An 11,828-nucleotide genomic window follows, 5' to 3' on the forward strand; every position below is an offset into this window, starting at 1 on the left:
CACACACACACACATTCTTCCCAAAAAATAATGACAGATGGTCATCTTTTAACATTGCAACTACCTGGGTCCTGAATATGTTTTGCAGTGTCTTACACTAGAGGCCTGGGAGAGCTCCCCTCTGATGTTGATGAGCTGGTTCTGCAGAGTTTCCTTTTTGAACCGCAGTTTTTCCAGGGCCAAAGGTTGGTTATGGTACAGCTCCATCTCCTGATGAGTTGCCACAAGTGCTTCTTCAAGGCTGTCCTGGAAACAGCAAGCAAGGCGAGCAAGAAAGGAAGAGCTTATTGGAAATTGTCTTTCCTGCCTTTTTCCCTAAATTTAAATAACAGGTGCAGTATTTCAGCTGAACACATATTCTAGTTTATTAAACAAGTTGCGATGAAACAAGAGCTACTCATGGTTCTATTATTATAGTTTGTAATGTTAGGACATAACGAGAGCTATATTTAAACACAGTTACTCAAGGTTTCTGGATTGAAAGTGTAAAGGTACATTTATTTTGAATGTTGACATAAAACAATGAGTGGGCATATGTTACCACAAGCTACTGTATGCATGTATAAATAAAATGCCCTACAATGTACAGGAATACAATAAAACAGTCCACTCTTTGGTCATTTACGAAGCTGTGTAGAAAGTGGGCTTGTTGAATTGGGCTGTGAAAAAGAAAATAATATAAATAACTTTCAACGTAAGGAAGTCCCATACAACATCACCACAAAGTGCAGCCTCAACAATTAGGTAAGTCCTGATAAAAACTGAACAAATGATTTGTGTTCTTAGCTGAACTGTGGTATTGAATTCAACTGTCAGGTGTTTCTATATCTTCACACATGGTAAGATATGATAAGATGGGTTTCCTTTCCTCACAAATAATTAGAAGCACAGGACTTCATAGTTGTTTTTGGAACATTTGGTTAGTTTTACAATCTAAAACATTCTTTAAACACGTGGTAAAATACTGTGAAAAATGATGTACCTTTTCCATCCGCAGTCTGTGGACAACAGCCTCATGGTCTTTCCAAATTCGGTTCTGTTCACACAGTCGACCCAGGAGTTTCTGTGTCAGACCAACAACGGATGGTTACCACATATATTTTGCTGTATCCAGTAAAAAAACATAAAATGAAGATAAAGAGTAAAAAAAATGTATCTGTGTGAGTACACGCTTACAGTATCAGTCCCAAAGCACATAGACACCAGGACATTAAACCTGTATGTGATAGCTGAATGTGTCACTTTTAATCTGCTGCTGTAACAGTCTCCACTCTTCTGGTTTCAGCCACAAGAGAATTAGTGAGGTCGAACACTGATGTTGGGCAATAAGGCCTGGCTCACAGTCAGCTTTCCAGTCCATCCCTAAGGCGTTGGATGGGGTTAAGCTTAGGGATCTGGGCAGACCAGACAAGTTCTTCCACAGAAACTGGGAAAACCCTTTTGTTTATGGAGATGGCTTTGTGTATAAGGGCATTGTCATGTCCATGTCATGTTGTTCTAAAGTTATAAGAACCCTATATTTTATATTATTGTATACTCAGGGCCATACTTTTGGCCATGTAGTTTATTTGAAAAAATTAGTCATGTGGATAAGAGTTTGGCTGTGCTTATTTGTCTGCTATCTGCATGCATTGTAGTGTCTCTTACACTGGTTTCAATCTCATTGAGCTTGAGTGTAGGATGTAACTCTCTGCTGTACACGTCATGAAAAGGAGGCACCTGTGAGAGCAAACATTGAACAAATCGTGTGGATGATTAAAGTCAATCAAACAGTATAGACACTAACTATACCATTGAGAGGAAAGCAACAGTTCAATGTTTACAGTAAGTTCCTAATTCTGAGGAACATAAAAGCTTCATTTATTTAGAAAGTCACCAAGATCAACATTTCCTTATTCACAAAGAAATAATTTCTCTGCCAATGAAGAAACTGTTATTTTAAAAAATGAGCTTGTAGTGATTATTTTCCTGGCTCGGTGTTCATGTTTTTTGAAGCAGATTGCAGGTGATTAAGTTTCCACAAAAAATACTGCACGTAATATCTGCCATCAGTTAGATGGAGCCAGAAAAACCCAATAGAGTTGTTCTTCAGCCTAAGTTAAACAAAATGTTGGCATTCTGATAATGCATTTGTAAATGTCACAGAATCTCTTTGGTGCATGTCCCAGAATGAAGAACTATGCTGAAATATGTCATGATACATCTTGAGAGTGTAAATAAGTGAAAAGAGTTCAGGGGAAAGTTGTTTCCTCTAAGCCAACCAAGCAACCCTCTGCCGAACCATGAACACAACTGTTACGTCAACATTTACAATGTGTCCTCCTAAGAACTGTGATTGAATAAGAATGTGATTAAGGGAACATCATGTTGTATAACTTTCAGTATTATGACAGAAAACTGAGGCCTGAAACCAATCATCACAACAAGATGAAGGGATGACAAGATGAATGGGAAAATGATTGTACACACTTTTATGGACGACAACTTAGCTAACTGTTTGAAGGGGTCAACAAGAATTACACAGTAAGGTGAGGTTTTGGGTTTAGCAGCAAAAGATATACAGAAATGCAAGACTGCCTTTAAGGATAGCCCGTCAAAATGATGCATTGTTAACTCAGTGTGTACGATTCAACATGTCAATAAAGACACACAAACAACAGTGTGATAAAGTCAGGAAGAAGCTATGATGCATGCCATTCACCCTCCCTCCGGAAAACACCTTGTATGGCCTAGTTAGTTGTTATTAGCTGTACCTAGGCTGCTTCAGTATTAGTACTTTGGGAGTTTCTGCTTGTCTAAGGTAGGTGTGATTTAGTCTCACCTGGTCAATTTCTCTGCTAAGTGCCAGGAATTGGCTTGCACATCTCAAGGATATAAATAGTCAGTCCAGTGAAAGTATCACTCCAGTGTGTATTTGGCTTCTAGAGGGATACTGCACTACTTGATTCACTTAGAATAGACTAAGTATTTTGTTCTTGCTTTTACAAGTTGTTATTAGCTGTACCTTGGCTGCTTCAGTATTAGTACTTTGGGAGTTTCTGCTTGTCTAATGTAGGTGTGATTTACGAAGGCAACAGGGCGACTTTTTCAAGCCTGACTTCTCGAGCGTGTACTTGCGGGTCAGTAATCGGTTTATATTGACTAACATGTGTTTGCATCCTATTTCTGTCAGGTGGTCACGTAGACATTAGGTCACTCCCAGGTGCCGTGACCCCACTAATCTCATCTATCCTACTCTCTCAGCTCATGGCGAGCAAGTGGTGGCAGGGGGGCTTTGGAATTGCCAGTCGGCAGTGCCGAAAGCTGAGTTCATCTCAGGCTACTCTTCCTTGCTCTCCCTCAACTTTCTTGCTCTAAGGCCCTGTCCACATTACTGTGCTTACGTTTGGAAACACATATGTTTTGCTACGTTTACACTGAGCGGCCACACTACGCCGGAGTTTTGGAGCACCCTAAACGGAGGAGTTTGAAAACACCCCCGAGGTTGGAGGTGTTTGAAAACTCTGGGGTTGCGTTTGAGTGTGGACGGTTGGAAACTGATGTGTTTAGAAAAAATGACGCCCACACCCGTGTTCGCTACAGGATTGGCTGTTAGCAGCCATGACGTCTCCTTCCCTGATTCGTCACACTCACTATCACGTGACCCGTACCCGGAAGAAAACAAACTGCCTACCAGTAATTAATTTCAACATGGATAACGAATTTCAAGCGTTGCTTGCTTTGTTGTCTGTACTAGCAGCTGTTGTGTAGTAAAATTCTGCATTTCTGTGGAGGAAGCAGCTGTTATTGGAGCGATTAGCGAGTGGCGTGACCAGCGGCGTCATCAGCCCAATGGAGCGGACGTCAGAAGCTGTATTAAATGCTAATCGCGGTTAACATTTCTCCATTGGCGGTAATGTTAAAATTAGCTTAGAAGCTAGCTAGTCAGACATGTTACATGATGGCTTGTTGTTTTGTATTCATGTATGTGTATATGGACAGTTTGTAAAGCCATATTTCATATTGTTTCCACAGTTTTACAAATAAGAAAGATTCACACTAAAGTCTTGAAACTCTTCTACGGATTCCATGGTCTTTATTTCACGGATCTACTGTTAGCGATCTGCTAAGCTTTCATGGACCATAATCTAGTAAACGTTTACGTGTAAGTGTTGATTTTAAAGTAAATTTGATGTGAGAGAGAGAGAGAGAAAGACCCGTAGCATTGTAACTAAGTCTGAAAAATAAAACTTCTAAAACTTTCCACGAACTGTGTCTGTTTGAGTTTATAGAGGAATATTTTAGAGGAAGATCTTAAGTATCAAACACAACCTTTCATTATTAAAGACTACTTTATTACTCTCGTATTTTTTTAAAACTCAGCAACCAATCTACTTCCTGTTTACACCGTCACGCGCATGCCCAGTGTACATTAATGGTCACGTGCTGTCCGTCTTCGAAGGTTGCCGTGTGGATGCAGATCAATTCGAAAATGATGCTGAAACGCCCGTGTGGACGGAGATCATTTCTATTTGACAACTCTGCTTCCACATATAAACGGAGTAGTATGGTTGTAGCCTAACTGAGACCTGGATCACACCAGAAAACACTACCACACCCGCAGCTCTGTCAGATGTGTACTCTTTCTCTCACACTCCCAGAGCTGCGAGGTGGGGTGGTGGTACTGGCCTGCTAATTTCTCCAAAATGGAAATACTCTCTTGTCTCTGTTCCACAGTTCTCCCCGTCCTCTTTCGAATTTCATGCTGTGACTGTCACTTATCCAGTCAAGCTCACCATTGCTGTTGTGTATGGGTGAGTTTCTGGAGGAGCTTGACACATTAGTCTCGCACTTCCATGACGATGGCTCCGCACTCATCCTGCTCGGCGACTTCAACATCCAGACTGATAAGTTAGAACCTCTTCTTTGACAAGAAGGTAAACAATATCAGATCCTCCTTCTCTCAGCCCCCCTCTCCCTGTCCACCCTCTCCCTCTCTACCCTCTCCAGCTCTTCCCCCTCAGGTCTCCCTCCCCTCTCCATGCCCCAGCTTACCCTATCTTGCTCCCCTCTCCCCCAACGAGGTCCTCAACCTTGTTACATCTAACCGCCCCACCACGTGCTCCCCTGACCCGATCCCCTCCCCTCTTCTTCAGTCTATTGCAACTGAACTCCTTCCTTTCCTCACCCACCTCATCAACACATCTCTTGTTTCAGGATGCTTTCCCACAGCTTTCAAGACTGCCAGAGTCACCCCCCTTCTGAATAAACCATCACTTGACCCCTGTGATGTCAAGAACTTCAGACCGGTTTCTCTTCTACCCTTTCTCTCCAAAACACTTGACCGTGCTGTCTTTTACCAACTGTCTTCCTATCTCCACCAGAACAGCCTCTTGGACTCCAACCAGTCCGGGTTCAAAGTGGGTCACTCGACTGAGACAGCCCTCCTTGCGGTGACAGAGCGAACCCTCTCTCCTCTGTCCTGATTCTCCTGGACCTGTCTGCGGCGTTTGACACGGTGAACCACCAGATCCTCCTCTCCACCCTCAAGGGGATGGGCGTCTTAGGCTCTGCACTCTCCCTGTTGCTAATCCAGGCTCTTGTCATCTCCTGCCTGGACTACTGCACACTCACTACTTGCCGGTGCCCCGGCGTCGGCCATCAGAAGCTTGTCCAGAAAGCTGCAACTCGCCTGGTGTTCAATCGCCCCAAGTTCTCCCACACAACTTCCCTTCTCCGTTCTCTACACTGGCTCCCTGTAAGAGCTTGCATCCAGTTTAAGACTTTGGTGCTAGCCTACAGGGCAGTGAAAGGACCAGCTCCTTCCTATCTCTAAGCCCTATACCCCCACCCGACCACTTCGCTCTGCTGCCTCGGGGCGATTGGTTGCCCCGTCATTGAGAGGTCCCTGCGGCCGATCGACCCGGTCACGGCTTTTTTTCTGTCCTGGCCCCACAGTGGTGGAATAAACTCCTCACTGACGTCAGGACAGCAGAGTCGCTGCCCATCTTTTGGCGCAGGCTGAAAATTCACCTCTTCAAGAAGTATTACCCTGAGCCTTCCACTTAGCATTTATTGTATTCATATTAGTTTGTTTCTGTACTTTCGCTCTGGTTTATGCTCTTAGATGCTCGTTTAAAAAAGGAGATGCACTTATGACATCTGGTGACTAGTAGTTCTCTTGAATACCATGTTGAATACACTTATTGAAAGTCACCTTAAATAAAAGCATCTGCTAAATGACTGTAATGTAATGTAATGTAAGCCTACCAAGGCTCCTAACTCAAAGACTAAGTATAGTTTTCACAAGCGCCAATGCGGCAGCTTTGACAATAGATTGTCATTGAATGAAAAAATTGTCATATTTTTAATGCCTTTTTGTTACAGATGAAAGTAATTTTTTGCCCAGATTAGTGTATGGCCAATATAAGGTTTAGGTTTGAGAAGATTGAGTTTAGGGTCTATCAGTCCTCAGAAGGATTACTATGAAGTGCTACCTGAGATGAAACACTTTGGGAAAAGTATTGTCCATGATAAACAGTACTAGTGAAGCTGAAGTATCAGAGAGGGTTCATATGACACAAACTTTACAAACATATGATGGCAGAGATGGTATGCATTGACTCTACAAGCATGTCAGGGCCTTTGAGGCCTTTCAATACTCCACAATGGACACATTCAGACATGTAAACAGTTCCATTGATTGCACATTGAGAGTATGTGTTGGTGGACCTGTTCACACGTGTATTCTGCACAGTCCACACAGTCATGAGATATGGATATCGAGAAAAAAAAAGTCCAAGACTGTTGCAGACGTGGGCAGATGAAGACATTTTTGTCACCAAGACCGTCACAGAACCTTACAGCCAAGCAGAAGCAAAAAGTATGATGTGAGCTTCTGATGGAATAATAGAGAAGAATATCATCATAAATGTGTTTGACTGTGAGTGACAGTATGGGCCACATGCAAACAAGAAAAGAGAGGCAGGCTTGGGTAGGTGTCTATACAGAACTTTGCACGGTACTAAATTGGACGATAATGGACTAGCCAACACTTGCTTAGAAGTTCCCTAATTAGTTCCAAAGTCAAAAAAGCAATTCAAAAGACAGTCCAGCTAGAAAATGGAATTACTAGTTAGGGCTTAAGCCATGAGAGAAGCAGCTGTGGTGAAGTGCTGCTGGCTGAAGCCTGCCTTTCTGTGGTGGTGCTCTCTCCTCGATTACTTGTACACAGAGCTTTGCTGTTGAGGATGAGCGCTCCACCATTCGGGTAACCATGCCAATTAGGCAGCTTTCCTCGAGCACCTGAAGATTCAGGTCAGATTATAGAGACCTGACAACAAGCTTGTGTAACTGGGTGACTGTAACAATACCGAAACTGTGTTGGGGTAAGCTAATGATGTTTTTTTAAAGGTACTTTACAGGAACGATATTTTTAAGGAAAGAAAAAAAAATAGGAAATGAGACTGTAGGGAAGGAACCTCAGACACTGTCAATGTCAACATTGACTAGGAAACATAGCATTTGAAATATGTAATTGCAAATAATAATGTTTGCTCATCTTCTTACCTGTTGGTCTAAGTAATCCAGGTTGCGCTGGAGCTGAAGATCTAATATATCCTCCTGAGCCAAGCAGCAGTAACAGCAACACACATGAAAATCACACAGACATATACTGTACAGATAGAAGGCTTGCGAGGAGACAGTGGCAAAGCAAAGCAAAACTCCACAACCGATTTGTCAATCACACTGAAGGTTCACAGCTCCTGGGCAATGATTAACTGCAACACTGTAAACAGAATTAAATGGATTCCAATCTTTGACTAAAACCAATTCATTTCAGTGTTCTTGGGTTTTATTTACTAAAAAATAAATAATCGAATCTCAAGTTGTCGTTGCTAAATTTTTCTTGGGCTCCATCAGTCTTACTAAATCTTGCTCAGCAGATTGGAGTTTGATCAGTTGTCATCGAGATGGATTTGTTGGTGTTTTGTGATCTACGTATGAAATTTCTGTTGAATGTGGAAAGAAATGACAATGTTGTTTTACCCCAGCATAATTGAACATGCAACGTTATATATGCTGTCACATTTCATCTTTAATCAAGCGGCTTGATGCTTACAGAACTTCATGGGATTGCTTGGAAGCCTTACATTCCATTGATCATGAGGGACATTGGTGGAGCCCAGGGTGGTTGATTCTGTCTGCCATTAAGTCATCTTTCTCTTATCTTATATGTAAATTTACACACAAGCAGACTCATGCACATATGCACACAAGAGCGGTCCCAGTACCGTGTTAGAGATAGGACAGCAGAGAGGGGTAGAGGATAGAAAAGGTCCAGAGAGTGATGAGTACATGGTTAGTACATGTATACAGAGGACAGATGTGCAGAATAAAGACCAAAGAAAAGCTACACATACCACTGCATTAAGTGCCATAATTACTGTAGACTGTGCCTACCACCCAGGACTGTGTATGACTATGCATCTAATCCAGTAGAAGGATATTTACAGGACATTAGCGGCACATACCATTTTATTGTGGATGGAAGGGGATACAGGGTAGTTGTAGTGGTATAATCCTTGGTTTAAGGACCTCCTGTCACCAGGGTAGTCATACTGAAGGAGGGAGGGAAGGCAAGGAAAAGAAAGAAGAAAGGGAGGAATGGAGGCAAGAATGAATTAAAGTTGTTAGAGTGGCATAAGATATATATGGTTACAGCATATATATATAGGAAACACTTTATAATAACTACACGCTATGAAGCATTAGTTAAGTATGAGTAAACACTTAATTAATCATTTATAAAGCATTGTTCCTAAATTAACACTCATTAGTATGCAATTTATAACAACAGTTATAAATGTTTTATTCTTGATTAATAAGCTCGTCTATAAAATGACATTGAAAGGCCATCAGTGCCTCAAAACCCACAAAAGTCTCAGTTATCTTCTCAACAGAAAAGGCAAATAGACACAACACAAAGTGATCAAGAACATATCAATATTTATTACAAGATGCAAACAATGTAATGTTAAATACATAAGTTACCTCTCAGACATTTCTTCATGTAAAAAACCTAAACAGATTCTCCTTCAGGAGAACATGGCTGGATACAAAACATTTGTAAATGTACAACTAGAGCTAGCCAGGAGCTTTGCATATTAGTTTACATTTACTTATTTAACTATTCATTTTAACCAAGCATATTGATCTCCACTGTTCGCAACTTTTCTTCAGTTGCATGTCCCGATGGCAGGTGGCGAATCTGCTCATTGTTTGCAACCGCGAAATGAGAAATCCCGCTTTCAATACGTTATCAATGTGGGACAAAGGAAAAGCCCGTTTAATACGTCATCAACGTGGGACGAACGTTTCGCTCAGGAACTGATACGGAAGTGCACTTACGCTATGGAAATCGCCGACTTTAGTTGAAAAGGCGCGCGGACCCGGGCAAGAAAGAATGACTGCTGACGGTCCTCCAATGCCCATCAGCATGTTTCTTAGTTTGCTGGAACGTACACATTATGGAGGATGAGTATATAGATAGCCTTCCAGCTGGCAAGTCACTAACTAGAGGTCCTTAGACGGCGCACGCCACGGTGTCACCTCCATTGTAAATAGAGCGATCCAGAAGACAGTTGGCTAACTAGCTGTTAAATGATAACGACAATGTTAGATGACCATTTATCTGTTCAAATGAGTGCAGTGAATGTGAACGTTTTATATCCAGCCATGTTCTCCTGAAGGAGAATCTCTTTGTTTGTTTTTTTACATGAATTGTTTACAATGCCTGAGAGGTATGTATTTACGAGTACATTGTTTGCATCTTGTAATACATATTGATATGTTCTTGATCACTTTGTGTTGTGTCTATTTGCCTTTTCTGTTGAGAAGATAACTGATACTTTGCTGGGTTTTGAGGCACAATGTCATTTATAAATGCTTTATAAGGCATAGATAGTCCTCACTTTAGATGAGGTCATGCAAAATACTTTACTAACGACTAGTAACTACCTGAATTAATCATGAATTGCAGTATTAATATGTGTTTATAAAGCATATATTAACATAGTCCCTAACCATTAGTGCATATCTAAATCATTATATATATAAATGCATGAATAATGTACATCTAAATAAGTTCTTAATCATTTACTAACACTTTATAAATTATGTTATGAATCATCTACAACTCAATAATTGGTTTGTAAAATATATAATACTTCATTTACAAATGGGGAATCCATCATTTATAATGTATGAAAACACAATCACGAAACACTTGGTAGACGAGCTTATTAATCAAGAATAAAACATTTATAACCGTTGTTATGAATTGCATACTAATGAGTGTTAATGTAGGAACAATGCTTTATAAATGATGAATTAAGTGTTTACTCATTCTTAACTAATGCTTCATAGCGTGTAGTTATTCTAAAGTGTTATCTATATATATTATTCTCACTATTGTTTCCCGTATGATAAGGTTGGTTGGCCTTCTCTTGCAGAGAGGCCTAATAAACATTTGCAGTTATTGGTAATCTACCACCTTACATCATCATCCTATGCAGACAGAGCTGGTGTCTCAGCAGGGACCGGGCAGGCTGGACAGGCTGAACACTGCTCTCTGCGTGGTCTGCCCTGAGGCGCTCGAAGCAGGTATTGTGAAGATCTGTCACAGCAATGAGGCCGGGACATGACAGGCACTGACTAGATTCTTGAAGCTGCGATTTTAACCGTGGGAAATTGCTGTTCGATGAAGAGAAAAAGTAAAGTAGACAGCGGGTTGTGATGCCTTTAATACTGTGGGGTTCGCATGTAATAGGGTAGGCATTTCCTGATTGGTCGACTATGCAAAAGCTAACTTTGAGTAGGTGAATGCGTTCTTGTGATAGGAGGAGAGTATTACCCAGAAGAGGGGAGAGCCTGTGTGAGTAAAAACATGAATATGAAAACTAAACATTAATCTCATTCTTTATTTCATTTTGCAGACAAAATCTTTTTGCACACCAAATGGTTATTTATGTCTTTTTAGGTCTGTTTTAATTTAAGCATCGTTGACACATTTCATTTAATTTACTTTCCGAAAATCAAAACCTACATTCAGTATAATTATCAGTGAAAACATAGGAAAAAAGCTTTTTCCCCTGAAATTCTGATCCCCTAAGTGTCACACATTTTAGAACAAAAACTCTGAATAAGGGAGTTGTAGTCTGTTTTTGTGTTGTAGTCTGTTGTTGTAATTCTATAAACACAAATGCTCATCGTTTTACCTTTGGTGAGCTGAGGGATCTCCTCAGGCTGTAGACGGATGGATCAGCATAGATCACGTCGTCCCTTATCCTCCCTGGAAACCGATCAAAGCGGACAGATGGGGATCGAGCCGGCGAGGCAAAGTTGGGTGGCACCGGTGAGTAGGGTCCTCCTGATGATGACGATGGTGACCTGGGCACAGACCTGGAGCGTGGTTGGATGGACAGACGTCTCATGGATGTTTCCATTCCACCATAGTACGTTGGGCCCCATTGGTCCCTGGGCATTGGAGGTTCATACAGCTGATGGGGTCGGTCTCTCAGTGAGTGACGCTTCTCGTCGACAGTCCAGCGTCGATCGTATGCCCCCACACCAGAGACAGAGCAGATACTGTCAGGTCGCACCCCTGGTGGGTACAGGGGGTACTCTTCCACATACGTGGGGCCACCTGGGTAGCCATAGCAGTCACCCGATAACCCGCGGTTCACTGGGTAGTAACAAGATGGGCTGGAAGTCATGAAAATAGAGGGTATTAAACCAGCGGCAGTGAATAATAAAAAAAAATAAAATTATATATATATATACACACA

At 41.5% G+C, this 11,828-nt stretch overlaps 1 protein-coding gene across 17 annotated transcripts in view; it reads right to left on the bottom strand.

Moving 5' to 3' along the window:
* The window catches only part of plekha6 (pleckstrin homology domain containing, family A member 6), a 67,815-nt gene that overhangs the window by 11,156 nt on the left and 44,831 nt on the right, over positions 1 to 11,828 (bottom strand). For 13 of the 17 annotated variants that reach the window (XM_031875625.1, XM_031875629.1, XM_031875619.1 and 10 more), the window contains 6 exons: positions 11,259 to 11,745; positions 8,514 to 8,600; positions 7,549 to 7,602; positions 1,648 to 1,719; positions 983 to 1,063; positions 97 to 246 (listed from right to left, as the gene is read on the bottom strand). In XM_031875625.1, the coding sequence (XP_031731485.1) occupies positions 97 to 246; positions 983 to 1,063; positions 1,648 to 1,719; positions 7,549 to 7,602; positions 8,514 to 8,600; positions 11,259 to 11,745 (931 nt within the window). The remainder of the gene's footprint in view (positions 1 to 96; positions 247 to 982; positions 1,064 to 1,647; positions 1,720 to 7,548; positions 7,603 to 8,513; positions 8,601 to 11,258; positions 11,746 to 11,828) is intronic. The other 4 variants (XM_031875616.1, XM_031875618.1, XM_031875624.1 and 1 more) reach the window with 4 other exon arrangements.

Source organism: Anarrhichthys ocellatus, unplaced genomic scaffold (assembly GCF_004355925.1).
Source record: "Anarrhichthys ocellatus isolate YVR2014 unplaced genomic scaffold, GSC_Weel_1.0 scaffold92, whole genome shotgun sequence".
In the NCBI taxonomy this organism is placed as follows: Eukaryota; Metazoa; Chordata; class Actinopteri; order Perciformes; family Anarhichadidae; genus Anarrhichthys; species Anarrhichthys ocellatus.